A 26515-nucleotide genomic window follows, 5' to 3' on the forward strand; every position below is an offset into this window, starting at 1 on the left:
TCTCTCCAACTCTCCCTCTCAAACTGCGTGCCACAAGCAGTCAGAAGAATCCCTTGTCTTGGCGTCATCGGGGAGAGTGACCTCCCAGGCAGGAGTGGGGACCTCAGTCTCAGTGGCCTTTCCTCTCTCCTCTCCCTTTCATTTCCTCCCTCCTCTATCCTTCCTCACCCCTTCCCTCTCTCCTCGGCACAATGGAGCTTTTGACTCTGAACCCTCCTACAACCGCACATGCACACAGACTCACCGGTGTGCGTATGCAGTAAGCTTTTTTTTTAAATTATTTTATTTATATTTTCAAATCAACAAGAAAACATAAAATTCATCAATTACATAAAAGAAACAATCTGATCATTCGATGTTGATTTTGAGTAAGAAAAAAAGAACAAGTCCTAACCCTTCCCCCTCCCATCCACCCAGGGGAAAAAAAAAGAGAAATAATCATTAGAATTGAAGAGAAAAGAAGACAAAAAAAAGGAAAAGAAGAAAAACAAAAAGGTTTCATTGGATTCATCAATCTCCTGCCAAGGGGCAAATATCCTGACTTATCCAAAATCCCAGGTAGTTCCCTGATGCAGGGGGCCGAGGGCAGGGGGAGAGGCATCGTTAAGAATCTACACCTACATGTTGAAGATATGGATTCCAAATGTTTAGAAAAACATTTGCATTTTTTCTTAAGTTTATGTAATTTTCTCCAGGGGAATGCAAGCATATAGTTCCACTTTCCAACGGGTCATATCTAGATGGGAATCAGATTTCCAGGCACCATTATACACTTCCTGGCCACTGTCAATGTGATCTTTACAAATTCTAATTGGTTTTTCAACAGCCTCATTTTAGGTCTTACATCTGCTATATTTCCCAATATAAATCGAATCTTAGTGATTTGTTCTAGAAGATTTCCCAAATCTTTCCAGAAAGGCCTCACCTTGGAACATGAACAGGTTGAACGCAAAAAAGTTCCTGTTTCTTCACCACTTTGAAAACATTGATCTGATACTTATGATTTTAATTTGTGTAATTTTTGCGGCTAAAGATATATTTGGTGCAAATAATAAGTTGGACCAGCTTTTTTCATCAATCAGTATACCCAAATCGGTCTCCCATTTTTGTCTAGATTTATGTAACCCCTGTTTCAGGATACCCAACTGAAATAGGAAATAAATTTTGAAGTAAATTTCTTTGTAGTCCCTTTTCGAACCAGAGACTCCACTTTACTGCCCTGCAGCAAGGTCATCATTGAGCCCAATTTGTCCCTTAAATATGATCTTAATTGAAAATAGAAGAAAAAAGTATTATTAGTTAATGCCATATTTGGTTTTTAATTGATCAAATGAGATTAATGGCCTCTGCTCATAACAATCCTCGATACACCTAATCCCTTGTGCGGGGGGCTTAGGGGAGGATTCAGAGTCGGGAGACAGGAGCTCCGGTGACCGGGAAGGCAGGAGCCCACCGACTCGCCAGTGGGTGTTCCACCAGCCCAGGATGTCTCCTCAGGGATTGGCAGCAGCAGTTGGGATGTGTCAGGGATTGGCAGTGGCCAATATTTTTTGGTGAGAATGGAACATTATTTTAATGCTCAATAAACTTTTTTTTGTTTTTTGTTTTTGCTTAAACATTGAAACAAGTGATTTGCTGTTGCTACTGGGTTGCTTTTTTTTTTAAATGACCAGTTCTACGAAAAAAGCGTTTATCTGACATAGGTATGGTCCCGATCATTTTGGATAATCAGAGTTGTACTGCATTTCAAAAATTCCAAACTCAGATTTGCTACATTTACAAAATGGTTATTGAAATTTGGACATAATTGACAGCTGTAAAACAAATACCCACAGATCACCAGATACACTTCATAGCACTAATATCAGGAGATAAAACAAGTAAATTGATGTGTGCAAAAAACACAACATGCAATAAATGCAAATGAGCCAAGACTAACCATGGAGCAGAACCACTCGATTCCAAGCAATCAGATTGCTGTCAACATTTCTGTCAGAAAACAGCAGGGTGGTTGAGACGTAATCAAGTAACTGCAAGAAATTAGTTATTTAAGGTTGGCATTTGCAAGAATATCAAGATCAAGGGCATTTCAAAATTATCAAAGTAGAGAAATTCAATTGAATGTTTAAAACAAATAGATGATTGTCAAAAATAGGTGTTTTGTTGCTTTTAGTTACATATCCCAATTAAGTATGCTCATGATATATTATTAAAGATCTTTTTAAATAATTTTTTATTTAATACTTCATTGCGAACCATGTTAGTAACAATAAATACAAATATTCAGCATTAAAATATATAGTGACATTTTCATTTCCCCCCCTTCCCCACCCCCTATAACTTAAAGCAAGAAATGAAGGAAAGAAGGAAGAAATAAATAAACAATAGAAGAAGAAAAAAGAAATAGTGTTGTCCAATATTCAATATTTAATTATTTTCATAGTTGTAACTCATCACGTCAAGAGATGGAGGTCTGAAATTGGCGGTTTCTAATATACTCTATATATGGTTCCCAAATTTGTTCAAATAAAGCATATTTGTCTTTTAGATTGTAGGTAATTTTTTTCTAATGGAATACACTTGTTCATTTTTATGTACCATTGTTGTATTTTTAAGGTTGCTTCTGTTTTCCAAGTTATCATTATGCATTTTTTTCCTCCTGCAAATGCAATCATAATAAATCTTTTTTGAGCCCTGTCTAATTTTAGACCCAATTCTTTATCTTTTGCTCATACATGAAGAAAATTCTGCTCCTTCCCATGACACCAACCATATCTTACCCTATCACTGTCACACCTCACTACCACTCTGGTGGTAACTAAGTAGCTTCTTGCCCTCGTTTCGAAGTTGCCTCAAGAGTAAAATTATTGTCCTCAAATCAGTCTCTGTAACTACAACTATATAGGTGCATATTTGGTCACTTTTGAATTAAAAAAAGTGCAATATGTATCAATATACTGATATTTAGAATTGCTAACCAAAGATAATTTTGCTGAGAATTATTTTAAGTGATCATCTGCAAAAGCACACAAGAATCAAAGGATATTTCTTTAAAAATAAGAGAGATTGATGCTGACATTAAAAAAAAAATCACTGGAATAAAAGCTATAATCAGGAGGCAGCCCAAATAAAATTACCATTTTTTCCAGGCATATTTCAATAATCTTGATTAAATACTCTTAAATCCAGATACACTGTAAGCTTAATGCAATACAAAACAACACCCTATAAATCCTTAAAGCAGTTCTTTCATCTAAAGGTCCAAACAATATAATTTATAGAGCAAAGACAAAGATACATAACCAAATTTTCAGGCTTAAGCCCTTTATCAAGTGCCCAAACAAAATGGTAAGAGAGGGAAGGGGTGGCAGGAGGAATATGGACCCAAAGGCATGAGTTAAGAGGTGGATAAGGGAGGGAGGGCACAACACCAAGCAAGGGGAGGAAGGATGGCTAGGTGAATAGAGAGGGGTAGAGAACCAAGGGAAATAAGACAAAGCGAAAAGGGGAGAAAATGAAGAGAGGTTAGCAGAAACCAGAGAAGTCAATGTTAATACCATCTGGTTGGAGAGTGCCCAGTGAGAAAATCAAGTGTTGTCCTTCCAATTTATGGGTGGCCTTCTTGATGGGATAATACAAGACCATGGACAGATAAGTGAGTATGGGAGTGGGATGCAGAATTGAAATGGTTGGGCACTGGGAGAAAACTGTCACTAATGTGGACAGAGCAAAGGTGCCCAACAAAGCTATCTCCCACTCTGTGCTCAGTCTCTCCGACATAGAGAAGCCTACAAAGGGAGCACCAGATGCAGATTTCTTCTGCGGATACACAAATGAAGTGTTGCTTCACTTAAAAGGACTGTTTAGGCTCCTTTATTTGGTGAGGGAGGAGATGTAGGCACAAGTGTGGCACTTCTTGTGGCCACAGGGAAAGGGGTGCGGGTGCTGAGTGGACAAGGGCATCACAGAGGGAGCAGAGAGGAAGATGTGTTTAGTCGTGGGATCATGTTGTTGGTTATGGAAATAACAGAGGATAACGTGTTGGATTTCTGCCGTGCCTGCATTGACGACTACATCGGGGCTGCCTCATGCACCCGTGATGAACTCATCAACTTCATTCACTTCACTGCCAACTTCCACCTCGATCTCAAATTCACCTGGTCCATCTCCGATAACACTCTCCCCTTTCTTGATCTCTCTGTCTCCATCTCAGGAGACAAGCTTTAAACAAATATTTTACAAACCCACCAACTCCCATGCATTTCTCTCCCATACTTAAATGTCGGTCCATGGCCTCATGTATTATCCCACCAAGATCAGCCATAAATTGGAGGAGCAACACTTGATTTTCCATCTGGGCATTCTCTAACCAGATGGCATCAATATCAACTTCCCTGGTTTTTGCTCACCTACTTTCCAATCTGCCTCCCTTCCCTTTTCCATGTCTTCTTTCCCTTAGCTCTCTACCCCCTTCCCTCTCTATTCACAGAGCCATTCCTCCTCCCCCGCTTGCTGCTGTGCCCTCTCTCCCTTATCCATCTATTAATTCCTGACTTGGTCTGTGCTTCTTCCCCTATCCTCCTCCCCAATTTTGTTCGGGCACCTGCCAACATTTTTCCATCCTTCATGAAAGGCTCAAGTCCTAAATGTTGGTTGCATATCTTTATATTTGCTATATAAAGTACACTATTTGACTTGCTGAGTTTCTCCAGCATTATATTTTTTTACTTCATCGATAGTATCTTCAGACTTTCGTGTTTTAGTTCTTTCATCAAGTCATGTTGTAAAGTTAGAAACCACTTACCTGAGATTTAACCTCACTATCATATACCAAACTCTCCCAGAGTCCATGAAATTCTCCTAAAAAGATGGGATTAAAAATGCATTTAGTGATAAATGGTGGTAATTTTAGCTCAGAAACATGATTTTCTGCAAATATGTATTGGACCATATGATAGAAAAATTGGTAACACATTTTTAAAGTCAATATCATAGCAGTCAGCCACTGTGCATGCTGTGATTCGTACAATTAGCTCGACAAATTAAAGTTGACAAAGCACATTAATCTTAGCAGAATATTATTAGATTCCAAAATAGTTTGAAGATTCAGGACTGCAAAATAGCTGACAAAAAACTGAAGGATACAGCTGACATTACTGAAAAATTTTATGAAGATTTTTGACTTTAACTATTTTTAAGCAAAGGGATTCAAAAGGAATATACAGGTATCCGGCACCAATGGGGATTGGTAAATGCCAGATAATTACAGTTAATTGAGATTTATTCTTACAATGCCTAACTAATACACCTACTTTAAGAACAAACAGTTGAAAAAGGCAAAAATACTATCCTGTAATATTGAATAAACTTCACTTGCATGTACATATAAACCTTAAAGCATTTTTCTTTATTTTCAGTCAAATTCTTTGAAAAAAATTTATCCATGGCTGCATCTTCAGATTCCTCCCCCTCCATGGAGCTGCCCGCAAGACGATCAATAACATTATAGATAATTAAGCCCCAATCCCCCAAATTTACAGAAAAAGCTTCTGACCGAGGTGATTCTTACTAAGAAGGGATAAGGAGACACTTTAAGAGTTATCCCATCGAAGAGCGGAATCAACCAGTTCTTCATCCTGGGTGACGCCATTGCTGTTTCACACAACTTTATTCAAAATGCTGCTATGAGCAGAGCACGACCAAGGCACTCTGTTGGCTGAATATTTGCTCCCATCTTCACCAAAGGTTTACGTGTTACTTCAGAGAACATTTTCTTTTACAATTTTAAACTTGTGTATTATTTAACCTATTATTTTATTCTTATTTATGTTTTTTATTATTTAATTTTTTTTCTTCAATTTTTTGGCAATTGTTTGAGACTGGGAGTAACTTGAATCCCAGATAACAAGGTGTTTTTTTTTTACTGTATATTTAAGTGGTATGTTCAAGTATTTTCTTTTAAGCAAAGAAACATTCCAATATTGTTTCATAAAATGTGATTACATCAAAAGATGCTCTTGTAGAATCTAATAAAGTACTATAATTTATCAATACAGATAAACCAACACACTGTTCTCAAGTCACAGAATCATGCAGCACAGATAGGACATCATGCAGCTAAACAAGATGTTGGTAAGACATTGCATGCAGTTCTGGTCATTATATACACTGAAGGATGTGACTATTCCAGAAATGGCACAGAAAAGATTTACAAGACTTGAGGATTTGAGTTACAAGGAGAGACTGGATAGACTGAAACCATTTTCCCTGAAGTGAAGGCAGAAGGGTGATCTTCTACTGGTTTATAAAACCATGAGGAGCATAGATCATGTGGATTGTACACTATTTTCCTAGGGTAGATAAATCTAAAACGAGAAGGTAAAAGTTTAAAGTGGGGGGGGGGGGGGGGAGTATTTAAAAGGATTCGGAAGGGCGAGTTTTTCCACACAGTAGATGGTTGGTATGTGGAATGAGCTGCCAGAAGAAATGGTGGAGGGAACTAAAACATTTAAAAGACATAATATATGACCCAGAAGCAAGAACATTAACATTTGGCCATGGCTGATATATAAACATTATCACCAGGTAATAAAAGCCCATCACCCTGAAATAGTAACTTGTGTTTTCTCTCCACACATTGAATATTTCCAGGATTACTTTTCTTTTAGATTTGCAACACAAGTTCTAATCTGTTCCATACAGAAACAATAGGTTAATTACAAAACTATGATGAGCTGTTTTAATAGTCCATAGTAATTGTTCAACTTCAATCTCTGACATTAATGAAAACTTGTTTTTGGTCAGTGACTGTACAAACATTAACCACATTCATAGTCAGGAGGTTGTTATGAGGTTTGTAGAACATACCAGCAGGTAGGAGCCAGTTGTTGGATGCTGGCATATTCTCTTCTTCCCCTTCTAAAATCTCAGAAGATGGGCCTTCCTCATTCAGGCGAAATATATAAATTGAAAGATTGGATTTTGTCAGGTCAATGGGCTGCAAGAGACATTTAGCAAGTTGATACACAGTATTTGCAGTAAAATGCTAATAATTCTGAAAAAAACTTGGAGGTTCCGTATCCCAGATGGAGAAATAGAAGGGAAAATTAGTACCTTCAATTTTGCTTGTATGATGAAGAAATTATTTTCTGTATTTTAAATAAATGTATCTGAACCAAATTGAGGATGATCATTTTTTTTCGTGACAACTAGTTAATATTTAACTTGTATATATGGGAAAGAGATCGCAAAGATTTATTTTTTTGTATTAATAATTGTCATGAATTCATTGTCATTCTTTATTATTTTACTCATCTGTAGAACAGGTCAGCTTTCAAAAATCTCTGCAAAATAGGATTCTTTGGTAAAACAGTATTTAAAATTAATTTACTATTCATGCTTATTTTCTGAATCTATGTACTGGATGTAGATATTTGAAAAGTTAAGCACACCTTAAAGAAGGTGCAATATGCTTTTTAAGCATTATGTGATAGAAACCAGTGTAATCTTTTGAAACTCCTACATCAAGTTCAGGGGAAGTAAATTATAGGAAGAGGAAGCTGGATTAAAAATAAAATAATTCACTATTTGTAGATTTAAGAACCTGCCAATATTACTTGCATGAGAAGTAAGTTTATGATGGTTTATTTCTTTCTATGTCTAATTCCCATCAGCTCAACAGGAGTCGATTCTCACCTAACTGAGCCTACCAGCAGATTTTGCTTCTCAGGTCCCTAAATTAAGCTGCAATTCAAAAATAAATAAGACACAAAAGCTCACGGTGGACCACTGCATTCTAGAACTGCAATGGGTCGGAGTTCTCATTTGAACTTACTGTAAATAAAAGATGTAGGATGATTTAGATACTATGTTGTTCAGCAAGAGAAATTGTCTCACATGTATGAACAAGAATATGAGATCAATACACAATGTCTATTGGGATGGATTTTATTTTTCTTTTAAAAGGCAGTGTGCATTTCTTTAGTCAACCATCAGTAACACAATAGCATCAAAAGCCTTGATCCTGCCCTTGTTACATTTCATGTCATTATCACAAAAGCATTTCATTGGTAACAATTCTGTCTTCAAACATTTCTGAATATAGTCTCTTTAGAATCTACAACATTTGTGGAAAAAAATCCAGTTTATCTGGATGAATTACACAATGAATTTAGTTTCTAAATGGGTGTGATGTTTGCTTTTGATAAAATATTCAGGTATGCGCAAGTGTAAATGGCTATGCTAAAGACTAGGAACTGACAATGAAAAGTTATGGCTAAGAGCAGGTGCATCCTTTTAGATATCAAAATAGCTACAAAATCCAGGGGGCTTTTTTATAAAAATGTAAATAACTAAAGAAATGAAAATAATGATCTACTTGCCAGCTGGTGAGTAAAGAGAAGCACTTCAAGCACATAAAGTGTATTATCCCATGTCTCAAGAGGAAAAAATGTTGCATTCTATTTTGTTAAAGCATAAAAAAAATACTTAACCATATTTTATTGTACATACACCCCTGAGTCCCTTACCTGTCTTTCCTTAATTGTAAGATCAGTGTCCACAATACACACAGAATTTACATTTCTTGTCAGAAATTCATCATCAAATTGCATCCACACATAATCTCCAAACACAACTCGGTGCCTGCTTAGCAACTGCAGGACACTTAATCGCACATCTTCTTGCTTTACGGTACTACAAAACAGAAATAAACCACATAAAAATAATCACTTGCATTTACTATTTGTATCTTTATTCATTGTTTAATTAAGATATTTTAGCTTATTATTTCTCTTGACATATTACAATAGATGGCATAATTTGTTTACATCTTTACAGATGGATTGGTTTTAAAATACAGTACATTTCCAATTATCCAGAAACTGACCTACCGAAATTCTTGAGTATCCGAAAACTTTATCGGCTGAGCCATGACGACACAATTTGAAAAAAGTTAAAAAAACAAAAATAATCCACCTTGCTCAAGTGGGAGTCTGACGCATGGTTTGTGCCATTTTGAATCAACAAAGCCTTCTTGTACAGGTCAAAGATACAGCTGCAAGGGCAAGATTTCACCCAAATGCTCAAGTGGGTGTCTGATGCCATTACAATCAACTGAGCTGTCATGTACAGTACTGTTCAAAGATACAGCTCTGGTGGAGGTCTGTCGCGTGGTTAGCACCATTGGAATCAACAGAACTCTCGTGTACTGTTCAAAATATAGCAGCTATGGCAAAAATGTCTGCAGGTAGCACTGTCGATGTCAGTGAGAAGAAAAGGAAGAAGAGCTTATGTCTGTCTATAGAACAGAAAGTCAAGCTGCTTTTAAAACTGGACAGTAGTGCAAGTGTGAAACATCTAACAGAGGAGTATGATATTGGAGCGTATGACCTGAGCAAACAGAAGGGTAAACTGTTGAAGTTCTATTCTGAAAGTGAAGAACAGAAGTTAATGAAGGATAGAAAAACAGTGTAAAGCTAAAAATGAAGAACTGGAGCACATATTGATGGAGTGGATCCGACAGCATCACAGTGAACATATGCCACGATGGTTTGCTAATTATGAGACAAAGAAAGCTCTAACATGCTGAACTGAAAATTGAAGAGAACTGTGAATATTCAGTCAGCTAGATGAGCAGATTTAAAAGACATAGCATTAAAATGTTAACGATGAGTGGCGATAAAGCATCTGCTAATCATGAGCTTGCCAAAATCATCACTGATGAAAACCTAATGCCAGAACAAGTCTATAATGCCAATGAAACATTACTGTTTTGGTGTTTTGCCCCAGAACAGTGGCAACAGCTGATGAGACAGCCCTACAGGAACTAAGGATGGCAAGGACAGAATAATTGTGCTGGGTTGTGTTATTGCAGCAGGTACTGTTAGGTCTGCTTTGTTCAAGAATGAGTGAGTCAGACACCAGACTGAGTCGAAATCAAGGTTCTTTATTACCGGATTGTAACACTTACAACTAACAGTGTTAGTTGGAGAAGGCGCATTCTCCCGATATCAGCAAGTGGTGTTTTTTTTATACCTCAGGACACGTACTTAGTAAATTATCATACCATTACATTGTCCAATGAATAAGCTGTTGCTACCCTTCACTGTTAGTCTGCTGCTCATCAGCTTGTTAGTGCCAAACTTATCTTGAGCGTACAAGGTCACACCATCCTGTTACTCCTTAGTACTGGGTGACTCCTTCTCCAGTCCCATCTCATGATGTTTTTACCTTACAATACGCATATGCGTAACCTGGCAGTGATAGGCAAAAGCATGTGTCCTCATTGTTTTAAAGGAGTGAATTTCTTACCAGTCCATTATTATGCCAACAGAAAGGCATGGGTCACCAGGGATATCTTTTCTGATTGGTTTAAACAAACATTTTGTGCCAGCAGGTCGTGCTTACTGCAGCGAAGGTGGACTGGACGATAACAGATTTTAAAAATTTCTTTACAACTGTCCTATTCATCCCCCAGCTGAAAGTCTCACAAACATAATGTTCATGTCATGTACCTTCTCCCAAATGTGACTTCCTTAATTCAGGAATGTGATCACTAAAAAGTGAACAACATACTGTCAGCAGTGAACGGAGGCTTGAGTGTGGCAGAATTCCAAAAGGAATTTACCATAAAGAATGCCATTTATGCTGTAGCCAACACTTGGAGCAAAGTGACTAAAGACACAGTTGTACATGCCTGACACAATCTCTGGTCTGCAACTATATTCCTTGATGAAGATGATGATGGTGGTTTGAAGGATTCTATGTGTCAGGGAGAAAAAAAATGTTGTCTGATCTCCTTGCAGATACAAAAAATATACCTTTGGAGTCCATCAGTAAGCTGGAAGAAGACGTTTTTAACAGTGATAATGATGACCAGTTGTTCTTTCACTGACTGATGGCGAAAGAGCTGAACTTGTTCTGCATCCAGGTGAGCACAATGAAGAGGACTTAGTTGACACTGCAGAAAAGGTGCCTACAGACGACATTGTGAACATATGTGATAGACTTATTGATGCACTAGAGCAGTGTGCATTCATAACAGAACAAGAAATCACATTGTGTATAAAAATCAAAGATAAACTGCTAAGACAAAAACCATTGTTAATGAGGCAGACGACACTGGAGGAAACATTGGAGAAAAAAAGCGTCATACAGAAATTCTATGTTTCTTGCTGCATTCTACAAGCAGAGATCACGTTTTTTGGTTAAAAATTAAACATTATTTCATGCTTAAAAAACATTCTATTGTTATTTGTTGTTTAACCATGGATACAAATGTTCTGTTGATGCTACTGGTCTACTTAAAGAAATTTCTCAATTATCCAAAAAATCCAGATAACCAAGAGAGGTCAGGTCCCAAGCATTTTGGATAATCGGAAACGTACTGTATGTAGTTTGACATTTGTTTATTATTTGAATTTGAAGTAGTTTTACTTGCTCAATTTAATGTAACACATTCATCTGCTGCAAAACTGCTCACAACGAGTTAAAAGCAAGACTTGAGTGGAAAAAGAACAGTAACTAATGGCTTTTAGCACCATGGACACAAGAGGGGAGTGGCTGCAAGATAGGTACCTGCTCTCTGTAATAACACATTCAATGTGCAGAAACATTATTTTTGGTTTAAAGCAAGAAATAATTCAGCTCCCTTTTTAAAAAAATCTACTATAAATGCCCACTTCAAATTTTTAGTGTAAATTCTCATTTGTGCTTTACAATTACAGCTTAATACCAAAAATGCCTTGCACTTATAATGCTATAGATTAAGAAAGCACATTTCCATTCTGTAAGACAGAAGTTTACAATGGAAATGCAAAGACATGAAGTACATGAAGGGACAAGATTTGAAATATGTATATATGTCCTATTCAAAGAAATTGGACCATCAAGCATGGCTACTGGCTGACGCGGATTTCAGTGACACCTGGAAAGACGCAGTACGAGTGGACGTTCTGTGGAAACAGAAGAAAGTGTACTCGGCATCTGTGGGGCTCATCACTAAACCCCACAGACAGACCCGTGCAGACCTGCTGAGAGAACAGCAGTGCCCCAGAGGAGGTGATCCAGACGACCAGTGGTATTTCTACCACGTGAGATGGGGCGCCAAAGCCCACCAGTGCAGGCCACCATGCATGTTTCAGAAAAAAGCTGGGGCCAGCCATCACTAATGGCCATGACGGCTGGCCACCAAGATAGCCTCCTGTACATTTGGCACTGCCAGTCCAAATGATGCTTCCCCGTGGATACAGGAGCAGAGGTCAGCATCTTGCCCCCGTTGGGACAGGACTCCAGGAACAGGCAGTTGGGCCCCAGGCTGAGGGCTGCCAACAACAGCACAATTCGTAATCTACGATACCTGCAAGACCCAACTGCAGTTTGGAAGCAGCCTCTTTTTGTGGGTTTTCACACAGTGGAACAGCTGCTCCTCAGGGCAGACATCCTGCATGCCCACAACCTGTTAGTGGACCTCAAGGAAAGGAGATTGGTCCATGCAAAAACTTTTCAAACCTTCCTCCTCAAAGACACCAGGCCCCCAGCACTCCATCTTGACAACAAGTACACCAGGGTCCTGGCTGAGTTCCCTGCAGTGCTCACCCCCCAATTCACCACGGTAATGCCCTGACATGGTATGCAGCACCACATCCTGATCGAGGGCCCACCGCTCCACACAAGGGCGAGACGCCTTTCTCTGTAGAAGCTCGGCATCGTTCGGCAGTCGGACAGCCCATGGACTTCTCCCCTGCACATGGTACCCAAAGCAACTGTGGGCTAGAGACCATGCAGTGACCATTGCTGGCTCAACGAAGCACAACACTGATTCGGTACCCCGTGCCGCACATCCAGGACTTTGCGGCTAACTTGCAGGGGGGAAGGACCTTCTCCAAGGAGGACCTTGTGTGGAGATATCATCAGATACTGATACCTTCCAGCAATTCATGGACGTAGTGGGACAAGACCTGGAAGGCACCTTTGTGTACCTGGACAACATCCTGGTAGCAAACAGGAGCATATGGCGCACCTCCACAACCTCTACACAACTGAGCGAGTTCGGCCTGACGATCAACCTAGCCAAATGCCAGTTCGGATTGCAGGCCATTGACTTCCTGGGCCACAGGATAACCAGCGAAGGAGCCACACTGCTACCTAGTCAAATGGAGGCCATCTGGAAGTTCTCCAGACCCAACACAACCAAGGGAATACAGGTATTCATGGGGATGATCAATTTCTTTCACAGGTTCATACTCTTAGCTGCCCAGATCATGCTGTCCTTGTTCACCCGGATGGCAGGCAAGGCAAAGGATATCACCTGGGACGAGGAGTCATCAGAAGCCTTCATGAAGGCCAAGAAAGCCCATGCGGACACCGCTCTCCTGGCATATCCCAGGTCAGATGCTCCAATGGCCCTGAAGTTGGACACCTCGGGAATGGCAGTCGGCGTAGTTCTGGAGCAAATCAAAGGAAGTTGGTGGCCGCTGGCTTTCTTCAGCAAACATCTGTGGCCTCCAGAACTGAAGTACAGCACTTTCCACAGAGAGCTTCTGGCGCTGTACTTAGCTATCTGCCACCTCAGGTACTTCTTAGAGGACAGGTCCATCACAGCTTTCACAGATCACAAGCCCCTGACTTTCACCTTGGCTAAGAACTCGGACCCCCAGTCGGCCCTCCAGCAACGATACCTGTCTTACATCTCGGAGTATACCACAGATGTAAGGCATGTCTCCAGCAAGGCACCCCAGAGGAGGGTATAGCAGTAATTCATCAACAGGCCCTGGCCTCTTCCTTGTATGCAGGGCTTTTGAGGCTGTGGGTACGTGGGGGGGAAGCCCTGTCGAAGAGATGTTCACTTCCGGAATCCATACCTGATTGGTTCGTTCCGCCCAACCCACTGTACGGGGACTGGTTCTGTCTGTAACTAGTCCGCTAATTGGGCACCCTATGTGCCTTATCTGGGTTTCGAGAATTAAGAGTTGGGAGGTAAAATCCACTCACGTACAACCCAGGTTAAATCAGACAAGCAGGATGAAAGGAGAGGGGGTGCTGCTAATAACGGACCGACAAGAAAGGACCTTTCTCTAACCTTGTTAAAGTTAGGCGTACCTAAAAATGATATTGATGGGAAACCTACCACAGTCCTTTATGCCCTTTATAAGAGGAAGGCAGGGGAACATCATCCCCAGCTGTTGAGTCCTCCCGGCCCAGCTGTGCCTTCTGCTCCCACTGCTGCTCCTATCGAGCCAGCTTCTCTTGCTCCAGTTACCCGTGTTGAGATACAACAATTAGTTAAAAAGGCTCTTATGGATAATAGTAGCATGTGGTCCTGGAAGCCCCATGAGGGTGCGGGCGGGATTCCCGTGTCTACTCCGTTGAGTCTACTCCATTGAGATACAGCAGATACACGGGGACCCGTGGCCCTACATACCGTTAACAATCCATTGGGGTGGGGGTAATGACCGCCAATATTTGGCCTTGGTCGACACCGGTGCGGAGCACTCGGTGATTCCTGGTAACCCCAACCTCTGGTCTGGACCGACATTTCGAATAGAGGGGATGGGAGGAGCGATCACCCTGGTGAAGGAAATAAAAGTCTGCGCCACGGTGAGTGATGGCTCTTCCCCTGTATGGTTACATGCCCTGGTGGCTGCCACTGTCGAGTGTATCCTAGGTATCAATATGTTGGCCAGTACGCCCCTTAATACTAGCCAAGGAGGATTTGCATTTGGAATTCGGACTATTACAAAAAGACTAGTGGTGGGTCAGGCTAAGTGAGATCCTGTGATGGTGCCTCCCTCCCCCCACTCCCCCCCCCTCCGAAACCAGTATGCATTCCACAATATTGCCTCCTTGGAGGGCAGGAAGAGATTACTGCCACCATCAATGCTTTGCAAGAAGAAGGGGTATTGAGGCCCGCAACATCGCCCTTTAATAGCCCCATTTGGCCAGTCCAGAAGCTGGATGGCTCCTGGAGAATGACAGTTGATTACCATTTTTTGAACAAACATGCACCACCACTTGCTTCGGCAGTTCCGGACATTGTTACCCTTATTGAAAACATTGCTACTGGGAACTCAGGAACATGGTATCCTGTAATGATCTCTCCAATGCCTTCTTCAGTATTCTTATAGCTGAGGTCTCACAGGATCAGTTCGCGTAAACTTGTACCTCTCACTTTGTTCGTTTTAGATTGGTCACAGTGTTTGAGCTACTGAAAGAAAATAGAGGCACACGCCGAGAGCACTTCAGTTTATACAAATCTTTATTACTAAATCTAAAGCTGATTTCAAACTACAATATGCAAGCCCTTCCCAACTATACTTATCAACGCCTGGACTGGTCCCAACTGCCGAAGCGAAGCAATGACCGCACACTTGTAGTAGGTTGTCTGGGCGCCGGTAGCAGCTTCTCCACCTTCCCCGACCAGGACGTTGGTTGGACTCTATAAGTTCTTCTTCTTGCTGAGAGACGTTTCCACCCCTCAGAGTGTCTGAAACTTCAGCAGCGGGACCATGGCTTATATTACCCAAAAATTGTTTACTCATAGCTTATCACTTTGAATAAATGGTTTACTTATCTTCAAGGTCTCGCCTGACAGTCTGCGACCAACAAAAGACAACTGCATCTCTGGGCCTCATGGTGGAATTTAGATTATGCATACATTATTCTCAAAGTGGGTTACTGATACTCAGCCTTGCATAAGCAAAAGCATGGTTTAAAACCTCCATTACAGTAGACTAGCTACCATGACCACTGTTGGGCATCTGCACGGCACCCAACGAGGACCTCAACACCTCTTCAGCCAAAATAGTCTATGGAGCTCCACTGGTGGTTCCAGGAGAATTCGTACTATCCCCAGGCGGAGAGCAGGACGAATCTGCAGCATTCCTCAGCATGCTAAAGGAAAGAGTCAGCAACCTGGCCCCCATTCAATCTTCCAGACACAGACACGCGAGGACCAATGCACCAAAGACCTGCAGAACTGCGAGTAGGATTTCATTTGCAGGGGTACACATCGTCCACCACTTCAGAGGCCATACAAGGGTCCATTCTGGGTCATCTGCAACAATGGGGGCACATTCGAGCTGGAGGTCGGAGGCAAGAGAAGGTCTTACCACAGATAGGCTGAAGCCAGCATACCTGGACCTGGTATGCCTGATCGAGACACCAGCACCACGCCGAAAAGGCAGGCCACCAAAGGCTGCAGAGACTTTGTCTCCGGGCACCATGGACAATTCCACTGGTTCTGGGGGGGGGGGGGGGGGGGGAGGGGTGGGTGGAGGGTCATGTGGCAGCCCACTGCTGTGGTGATCAAGCCAGCGCTCTGGGCAACGAGCGCAGTCAAAGGCTAGCAGCCTGCATGGCGGCACTGACCCCAACAAGCGAACCAGCAGGTGAACAGCAAGGGCAGCTTAAAGGCCAGCGACCCCAAAATGATGCTGGCATTGCTGCGCAGCCAACAGGGACAGCACGTGGGGATGAAGGGCATTGTTATGCAGAAAAGTATCACGTGGGAAACCTACTTTTGTTATGCATGTTGTGGTGTCAGTTACAGGGGGGGGGAGGGGCATGGCAGGAACAGTGCAAGTATAAAAGTCAGGCATGAGCCCAAATATAATTCAGAGCTTAACCTGACTACACTACATGTGTGTCTTCTTTTGAGGAGCGCACGGCAACAAGTGTCATATGGTTCTAAATTCAAATCTGACACCTCACCAACTCCCCAATACACCATGGCTGTTTGACCAAAATGAGTAATTTAGTGCAGTAACCAATCAACAGAAATTTTTATAAAAGGAAATAGACCTTCCATGTAGCATTCATTTTAAATTGTTCCATTTAAAAGAATGTGTACATTATAGTTTTATAATGCAATAAATGTGGTTAAATTACTGAATCATCATCGAGAGAAGAGACCTGAACATTGGAAGCATACAAGATTCTGAGGGAGCTTGACAAAATAGAAGGCTTTAATGTTATTCCTGGTAGTGGTGAAGGTAGTGGTAATAGGCTGGGTGAAGTCCAGAAGTATTTGGCTAATCTGTTTAGACCAAGAGAGTGAACACAAAAGTATGCAGATACTGTGACTATAGTAAAAGCAGAGAAATGCTGGAGGAACTCCGAAGGTCCTGTAGTGTCCATAGGAGGTAAAGAAATATAACCGACATTTCAGGCCTGAACCCTTTGTCAAGGTATGAATAAAGGATATCATTTGACAGATATGGAAAAACAATTCTGAGAGGATTCATGAATCTTTGGAAATCTTAACGTCAGGAAGTTGTAAATGAGGTGAAATCAATGTGTTTAAGACAGACAGAGTTTTAGACCATAATAGAACCCAAGGTTTTGGTTAATTCAAGCAAAAAAGCATAAATCAAGCCAAAGATCAGGATAGCCACAATCTTACTCTATGGAGGCGCAGGCTTAAAGGAGTGTATGATATAGCTAACTGTTTTAAAATTAAAAAACATTCTGAAGACAGAATTGTTCTCCTTGGTGCATTGAGTGGAACATGTAATTAATCAATTTTGATATAGAGAACAAAGAAAAATTATTCCTCATTGGTGGGGTGACTGCATGTTCAGCTCAGAGGATGGGGTACCAATCAGGCAGATTGTCTACAAACTAATGGTTTTCTTTTGCAAAAGAAAATGATTTACCTGTCCTGTTTAACACAAACTTCCACGTGTATTTGCATGGATTCAAAAGACGGTAACGCTTGCTTTAATTCTCCAGCTACTGCATCCATTTGTAGTTACTGAAATATATAGGTATATATATTTTTTAATTTGACAATCAACTGAAAAAGCAAAATTCATCTTTACATCAAATAGCAAGCCACAAGTTGAGGAAAATCTATTACACCACAAACAAGCACAATAAATCAACATTTTAATGCAACCCAAAAGAAAATAAAATAAGTTTGGTCACAACCGTACAAGAAATACACTCAGAGTACACATATAGTTTTAAATTCCTTGTTTAAAGAAACATATACTTACATTGGAGATAGTTCAGTAAAGCTGACTGAGTTGATTGGGACTGAATGACCAAAATATAAAAGAATAAGAGGTATTCTTATTGAAACATGTTAGATTGTGAGGGTGCAAGACTGGAGACTGCTTTCCCTTAGAGAAATTGCAAAATCAAAGTCACGATACACATTAAAGTTCTCTAATCTTGAGGTTGGACACAGGTTTATGCAGGTTCCAAGGATGCTGGACTGGAATTTCAATCTGCATTTGGATGCCATTTTATTTCAAACAGCACAGTAAAACTCAGAATGATTTCCAAGTATTTTTTATTTTGGTCTGCTTATATAAAGAGTAGAAAGTCAAGTCACCCTTATTTATTGTTCATACCATGCTTGCACAGTAAAGATGATATAGCATTTCTCCAGGACCACGGAGCATATTTACATAAATATAAGTAAGAATACAAGTTAAATGCTTTGAAATATTTTTAAAATATTAAGACGTATATAGTAAAAGTCCAGGTACACATCTAAATATGTTTTGGGAATTCAGGAGCCTGATGGCTGGGGGGGGGGGGGGAAAGAACTGTTGCCCAATCTGGATACAAGGGCCTGAGTGGTATGGTATCTCTTAACAGATGGCAGAAGGGAGAACAGTTTACATGAGGGATGTGTGGAGTCCTTCACAATATTTATTGCCTTTCACCTTCATCAAGTGTCGTATATGTCCTTCATGGTAGGGAGAGAGCCGCCAATGATCTTCACTATCCTCTGCAGGGTCTTGTGGTCTGAAGTGGTACAGCTTCCAAACCAGTCGGTGATGCAGTTGCACAGGATGATCTCAATACATCCTCTGTGGAATGTCGTCAGGATGGAAGGTGGGAGATGAACTTTCCTCAGACTTCGCAGGATGTAGAGACAACTGTTGGGCATTCTTGGCTCTGGAGCTGGTGTTAAGGGACCAGGTGAGATTCTCCATCAAGTGCACTCCAAGGAACTTGATGCTCTTGACAACCTCAACTGTTTCCCCCAACCACCCCCACCCCCGAGCACTCCTGAAGTCAACAACCATCTTTTTTGTTTTATTAACATTCACTTACAGTTGGTTCTGCACCAGTCAGTTTGTGACTGCACCTCATCTCTCTATATGCTGACTAATTATTCTTACTAACAAGGCCCACACATTTCTGTCTTCAGTGAACTTGATGTGGTTGGAGCTGTGTTTAGCTGCACAATCGTGGATCAGCAGAGTGAACTGTAGTGGACTAAGCACACAGCCCATGCTCAGTGTGATGACCTTGGAGGTGCTGTTACTGATCCAGACTGGAGATGTTTAGAAAGTTGAGCCTGCTTCAGTCACAAATACATTTAAATTTATCTTCATCCCAAGCAATGAAAGCCACATTCTAATTTTAGACTTATTCATCAGGCACTGTCCAAAAAACTCTTCCAAATGTCTAGAATATAAAAAAAAAATCAGGACAAACTAGGAAGAAAGAAATAATTGCCAAGGCTTTAAAAATCACACTCGATGGGGAGTCCTTGATACATTGCAACTACGAAGAAAAGCATGATTTTTCCCAACTAATATCTCCTATAAATATAAACTCTTCGGCTTGGCTTCGCGGACGAAGATTTATGGAGGGGTATGTCCATGTCTGCTGCAGGCTCGTTGGTGACTGACAAGTCCGATGCGGGACAGGCAGGCACAGTTGCAGTGGTTGCAAGGGAAAATTGGTGGGTTGAGGTTGGGTGTTGGGTTTTTCCTCCTTTGTCTTTTGTCAGTGAGGTGGGCTCTGTGGTCTTCTTTAAAGGAGGTTGCTGCCCGCCAAACCGTGAGGCGCCAAGATGCACGGTTGGAGGCGAGATCAGCCCACTGATGGTGGTCAATGTGGCAGGCACCAAGAGATTTCTTTAAGCAGTCCTTGTACCTCTTCTTTGGTGCACCTCTGTCTCGGTGGCCAGTGGAGAGCTCACCATAGAACACGATCTTGGGAAGGTGATGGTTCTCCATTCTGGAGACGTGACCCACCCAGCGCAGTTGGGTCTTCAGCAGCATGGATTCGATGCTTGCGGACTCTGCCAGCTCGAGTACTTCGATGTTGGTGATGAAGTCATTCCAATGAATGTTGAGGATGGAGCGGAGTCAGTGCTGATGGAAGCGTTCTAGGAGCCGTAGGTGATGCCGGTAGAGGACCCATGATTCAGAGCCGAACAGGAGTGTGGGTATGACAACGGCTCTGTGCACGCTGACCTTTGTTGTTTTTCCAGACTCTTTTGTGTAGTCTTCCAAAGGCATTATTTGCCTTGGCGAGTCTGCTGTCTATCTCTTTGTCGATCCTTGCATCAGATGAAATGGTGCAGCCGAGGTAGGTAAACTGGTTGACCGTTTTGAGTTCAGTGTGCCCGATGGAGATGTGGGGGGGCTGGTGGTCATGGTGGGGAGCTGGCTGATGGAGGACCTCAGTTTTCTTCAGGCTATAATCTATAATCTCATCAAACTATAATCTCATCAAATAGCAGAGCAGGCATGTGGGCTCAAACGGCCTCTATTACTTATGTTCTTTCCAAAAAATCCACACAATATACATGGAACTTCAGGTGGGGAGAAAAAACATTTATGAAGGATCAATATTGTGGCCTGAGGAATTAAGTTGGTAATTTATACTCATCAAGGCTTCACAGCATGTATTGAATAGAACAATCTTTTAGAGAAAAAGAAAATGTTTTATTTTATTTACACCATGGTAGAAGTCAATTCCGGCCATTTAAAATTGTGCTACCCAATTACACCTGTACATTTTGGAAGGTGGAAGGGAACTGGAGAACCTGGAGAAACCCCGTGAAGACATAGGGAGAATGCACAAAGTCCTGACAGACAGCACAGTATTCAAACCAGGGTCACTGGCACTGTAGTGTTGTGCTAATGGCAACACTAACCATACCACCATGTATTCAAACTGTCAAATAATATCACCACAGAAAAGGGAATAGAGTTAATGGAAATATGATCCATGATCTTTCATTGGATTGGTTTAGTGATTTTAAGTACCTTTCCCCATATTCGAAAAGCTTGGGACAGAACATTTTTTCGGTTAACTGGATTTTTTTGGATAACCGAATAACAGCTTTAAGCACCAAGTACTTGTATCAACAGTTAATCAACAATAAACAATGGAAGACTTTTCAATTCTTACTTAAAAATAATGTGACATCTGCTTACAAAACAAGATAATGTAATAACAACAAAAATAAGAACATCGACAGTGTGGTCGATGAAGACCTTTTTGCCATTATGCAATACGAGAGCTCCGTTGAATTAAAAAATAGTGCTAAAAGTGCAACATGAGCACATCAGTTGAAAATTTTTTTTTCAATTTGTAATGTCATGTCGCCACCGAAAGAAAAGTTCAGATAATTAAACTTTTCGGTTCACCTAATTTCAGCTATGGGGAAACATACTGGATTGGCTAAGTGCCTGTGGAAGTCTCGACACACACATGTGGATATGTGGTTTCAATCATTCTGGAACATCAGCCTAAATCAGTGCCGTAACTAGGGGGAGCGCAGATCCCCCCCAAGCACAATTTTTTTTAAATGTTTCATTTTGAGAATTTTCAATCAACATGCAGACAAAATGAAGAATAATCAAAAAGAAAAACATCCATATCACTATTAACAAAATAATACAAATAAATGATCTGCATGTCAATATTAAAGTGAGAAAAAAAGTCAACATGATTCATTATAAAGAAACAAACATTACAATACTACAAAAATGCAAATTCAATGTCCAAGTTGAACCAAAGAGAGAAAAGAAAATAGAAAGATAATAGAGAGAAAGAACAATACAAGAGGAACCCTCCCACTCCCCACCTCGAGAAACAAGAAAGAAGAAACAAAAGAGTAAGAAAAGAGAAAATAAGAAAAAAAAGATTGGTTTCACCTAGGATAAACCCCATTCCCATCAAGGGACAAATAACCTGACTTATCTTGGGTCCTTGGCGCCGCAAGCACCAGGGGAAAGAGACGTGGTGGGGAAGGGAAAAAAAAAGCTAAAGATTGACCCCAATGTACCTTAGGTATCAATTCCATATTCTTGAAACTACATCATACCTGTTTCTGAGGTTCTAAGTGATCTTCTCCAGGGGAACACAATTATACATTTCTATCTTACAGTGGGCTAAATCAGATTTCCAAGTGACTGCTATGCATTTCCTGGCCACTGTTAAAGTGAGCTTAACAAATTTTAATTGATTATTTTGACAGCCTCATTTTAGGTCTTGCAATTTCTAAATTCCCCAATAAAAATAATTTAAGTACCTGAGGCCATTGAATTCCAGTAATTTTTCCAGGAGATTACCCAAATCTTCTCAGAAAGGCCTCACCTTAGGGCACAACCAGGTTGAATGCAAGAAAGTACCATTTCTTGACCACATCGGAAACATTGGTCTGATATTTCCAATTTCAATTTATGTAATTTTTGTGGAGTAAGGTAAAGCTGATGCAAGAAGTTGTATTGCACCAGCCAATACATTACAATAATCATGGGACAATAATCAAGCTGTCCCGACACAAGTCGAACCAGAAAAAATGATCAATTTCTATACCCAAATCTGTTTCCCACCTTTTTCTTGATTTATCAAGCTCTTGTTTAGGGTTCCTGCCTGAAGCAAGGAATACATTTTTGAATTTTTTTTTATTCCTCTTTCAAATAGACTGTGGTAAGGTTAGTGCTATGCATAATTTGTCCCTTAAATGAGATCTTAACTTAAGATAGAAGAAAAAATATTTAAAACTCCATATTTATTCCTAATTTGCTCAAATGTCATAAATTGTCCCTGCTCATAATACACTTGATCCCTCTCTGGTACCAACTATCAAACATTAATGGAACTATCATATTTTGAGCCAGGAGTGTTTTAGAAAGACCCCCCCTTGTTCCCAATTTGACCATTAATTTTATCCAAATTGTAATTATATGATTTAATGGAGGGGGGGCCTTCTTTAGGGCTAGATAATAATTTAGAATTCCATTTATATACAAGGTTGTCTGCTATCCTTTCACCATCCTTATGCTACTCCTATTTTACCCATGAGGTCTTATCTGCTCTATCAAAGAGGGAAGTGACAAACTTCAATTGGGTTGCCCAAAAATATTTTTTTAAATCCGGGATTGTTAATTATCCCAATTCATAATTCCAAGTTAATTTAACAGTAGAGTCTCTGGAAGGCTTACCTTTCCACAGAAACTTGCAGATACATTTATTAAGGTTCTGAAAAAAATTCTGAGGTATAGAAACAAGAAAACTTTGGAAAAAAATATTTTACTTGTTGTGAGGGAAAAAACAGGTTTGGTAGGCCTCAAAGGCAAGGACTCTGAACTCATTTTTAGTAGGGAAGGATTTTATTTACAGAAGGCAAGTGTGGGAAATGGTAACTGATGCAGCACACGCAGAGTTTACAGCAGCCATGGGAAAGAAATAGTGGACAATAATGAACGTGGGGAAAATATCCTGGGTACAAAATATATACACAAGTGCGCACACACACACACACACACACACACACACACACACACACACACACACACACACACACACACACACACACACACACACACACACACACACACACACACAAAATGAACTGGTACATACAATGATCAAGGAAAAATCACTACGATGCCCCACCACTTGACTCAGTGCAGACACAGCTCTATGCTACAAGGGACACTAATTAAACGCTCCCAACTGTTTTAACAGTGCACATCTTACCAATGTTTCTCCAGCACCCTTCCATATTTCTAGGCCTGGAGTGAAGCAAGGTAATCCCAAGGTGGCAAAAAGAGAGAACAAACAACACATGACACCTTTATAGTTGCTGGAGGTTCCAGCCCAGGTCTTTAGCAGTGACCAATGGCTCGATGACAGGAGGGTTAATGCCCAAGATCAAGTACAGGCAGGCAGGCCGGAGAATCTAGTCCAGGTAATTTACTTGGGTCCTACAGAAAGGTGTCCACTGATGGGTGGGGCAGAACTAAACCTTGATTGGCAGCTGCTGTGTCCTCCAACTGTCACATGACAACCATAACCCTTCCCAATATAGTACTCTAGGGAGCACGTTCATTTTAATACAGTTGACCCTTACAACCAATTATTGGGAGGGTCTCCCATTTATTAAGATCATCCTCAATTTTCTGAAGCAAGGGAAGATCATTCAACTTGCATAAATACTGCAGATTGTTATCTACCTTAATATTTAAACCCATTGAGCACCCACTTAAATTGAGAATTTCTCTTAATTTGTTCATAATTCCCACCTTTAGGTGGCATAACTTCGCTCGTCCCAGTTGACTTTATAACCCGATATAGTCCCAAAATCTTCCAATTTAGACTGTAATTTTTGTAATGAGTGAACTGGTTCTATCAGATATATCAGCAAATAAACTGATTTTATGTTCTTCCTGATTGATCCTCAAACCCTTTATATCTGGATCTAGATGGATGGATTCCACTAACAGTTCAATAGCCAGGAGAAAAAGACCAGGAGATAATGGACAACGTTGTCCCCTAGATCTGGACAGTGGGAAATGCTGATGAAATTTGACGATTCGTTATTATTTTAGCTTTAGGCTCATAAATATAGAGCTCTAACCCGATTAATAAATGTTTGTCCCAGTGCAAATTTTTCCAGCACTTTGAATAAAAAGTCCCACTCCAGTCTCTCAAAGGCTTTCTCCGCATCTAGAGCCATGGCGACACTTGTCATCTCTTGTAGAATATGAGCAATCTGCATACATTGTCCGCCAATTTCCTCCTCTGCGTAAAGCCAGTTTGATCAGGGTTGATTAATTTAGGCAAATAAGTTGCCAATCTATTTGCCAAGGCTTTGGAAATAACCTTATAGTCTGTACTCAAAAGTGATACGGGCTTCTAAGACAATGGTTTCGAGGGATCCCTATCTATTTTGAGAATCACTGTAATAACTGCTGTCAAAAAGGACCCCCTGAGCACTTTTCAGAAGTGGCTCTTCCCCTCCTGTCTGATGCCACCACCCCCTCTGCTCCGATGCTGCTGGCACCACCCCGCTCCAACATCGCCACCCCCCCCCCCCACTCTGAGGCCACTGCCACTTCCCATCCTACTCCCCAACGCTGCCACCACTCCCCCCACCCCCGGTTCTGACGACACCAAAAAAAATCAATGTGGCCCGCCATTCAATCACTTACTCGCCATCTGGCATGCGTCATGGAGCCTCCTTTATGTGCTTACTCCCCCTAACTTTAGAACCTGGCGATACCCCTAGCCTAAATATTTTCTTAAACCAAAATACTTTATTCGCAATTGATTATTTACAAAAAAAACTGTTGAAATTCACTTTGCATCTATGTGGTATCCATCACTGTACCTTGTTTCATCATTTTCTCTTTAGCAGCATTGCTACCTCTGTGGCACCTTGTTATTACTCCTGCCTCGGTTTGAGGGCCGTTCAATGCCCAGTTACGGAAGGACTCCAGACTCCGTCCATTTCCACAATACCCTCATATTGGCTACGCCTCTTTGGAATGACCCACCAGACCAAGTCCTGATGCTTGTTTGCGAGCAATGGGGACGAGGCATTCCGCCAGGTAACCTGGACTGAACCACCGATATCGAGTCCTCAAGCAGTCAGGACATCCCGTGCTGACCATTGCCTGGTGGACGTGATCTCAGGTGTTTGTCCGGCCTAAGTATTGCCTCAAGTTTCTGCAACCAGACAAACTGACAGCTCCCTGTGATTAGGAACTACTTGCAGTAAAGTCTCCTCCACTCGTCGTATCATTAAACCCACTCCCAAATCACAGAAAACTTCGCCAGCGCTACTCACCACACGGAGAAGTCAAATCCACCGCCACACACTCAGGCCGCGCCTGACGTCATGCGGACGGGCAAGATAGAGCGAGGCAGGGCGTAAAGGTTGCTTTCTATTGGCTATTGCAATGTCGATCAAATCGCCTTGTTCGATCATTGGTCAATTGTCATCGATCCACCCTCTCCTGCCATTCCCATTTCGGAATTGGCCTCGGCTTTACCGTGTGCGGCCAGACTGGAGCCAATGGCGGATTCTCCAAAGTGGGGGCAAAGGACTCCCAATGGCGTCGAATAAGATCATGGGAAAATCGTTGGAATAACTTGGTTCAAATTTCGGACGGGCGTTTGGGGGAGGTTGCGGGAACTCCGGCCCATCGGCCGGGGCGCCGCTGGGCGCGCGCAAGTTCGTTCGCGCGCGGGCGCGCGCGGCGAGGCCCTCAGTGCGCCTGTGTGGCGCCAGCGGCCCGGTCATGGGGAAGAAACACAAGAAGCTCAAGTGTGAGTGGCGCTCGTATGACGGTGAGTGAGTGAGTGAGTGAGGCTGGCTCTTCGGACCGCCCTTCAGCGGGAGGCGTCTGGGTCGGGAGAGTTCTCGGGGAAGCTCCGTGAGGGTCGGTGGCCCATCAGAACACCCAACTGGGGGAGCTGGCCTTGAGGTTGGAGGAAGAAGAGAAGGGCTCGCATGAACTCTGAG

The 26515-nt window shown here is 41.4% G+C and overlaps 2 protein-coding genes across 9 annotated transcripts in view; one reads left to right on the plus strand and one right to left on the minus strand.

Annotated features, from left to right (window-relative positions):
- The window catches only part of trip13 (thyroid hormone receptor interactor 13), a 49611-nt gene extending 23371 nt beyond the window's left edge, over window positions 1-26240 (minus strand). Inside the window, exons 1-6 of one of the 2 annotated variants that reach the window (XM_069913328.1) lie at window positions 25838-26240; window positions 17655-17752; window positions 8529-8694; window positions 6868-6997; window positions 4805-4860; window positions 1940-2030 (exon numbers count right to left, since the gene is read on the minus strand). In XM_069913328.1, the coding sequence (XP_069769429.1) occupies window positions 1940-2030; window positions 4805-4860; window positions 6868-6997; window positions 8529-8694; window positions 17655-17743 (532 nt within the window). In that variant the 5' untranslated portion in view covers window positions 17744-17752; window positions 25838-26240. The remainder of the gene's footprint in view (window positions 1-1939; window positions 2031-4804; window positions 4861-6867; window positions 6998-8528; window positions 8695-17654; window positions 17753-25837) is intronic. The other variant, XM_069913329.1, reaches the window with a different exon arrangement.
- The window catches only part of brd9 (bromodomain containing 9), a 159107-nt gene continuing 158609 nt past the window's right edge, over window positions 26018-26515 (plus strand). For 5 of the 7 annotated variants that reach the window (XM_069913318.1, XM_069913314.1, XM_069913315.1 and 2 more), the window contains exon 1: window positions 26019-26340. In XM_069913318.1, the coding sequence (XP_069769419.1) occupies window positions 26292-26340 (49 nt within the window). In that variant the 5' untranslated portion in view covers window positions 26019-26291. Of the gene's footprint in view, window positions 26341-26515 lie in introns of all 7 variants that reach the window. The other 2 variants (XM_069913320.1, XM_069913316.1) reach the window with 1 other exon arrangement.

The sequence above is a fragment of the Narcine bancroftii genome, chromosome 1 (assembly GCF_036971445.1).
Source record: "Narcine bancroftii isolate sNarBan1 chromosome 1, sNarBan1.hap1, whole genome shotgun sequence".
In the NCBI taxonomy this organism is placed as follows: domain Eukaryota; kingdom Metazoa; phylum Chordata; class Chondrichthyes; order Torpediniformes; family Narcinidae; genus Narcine; species Narcine bancroftii.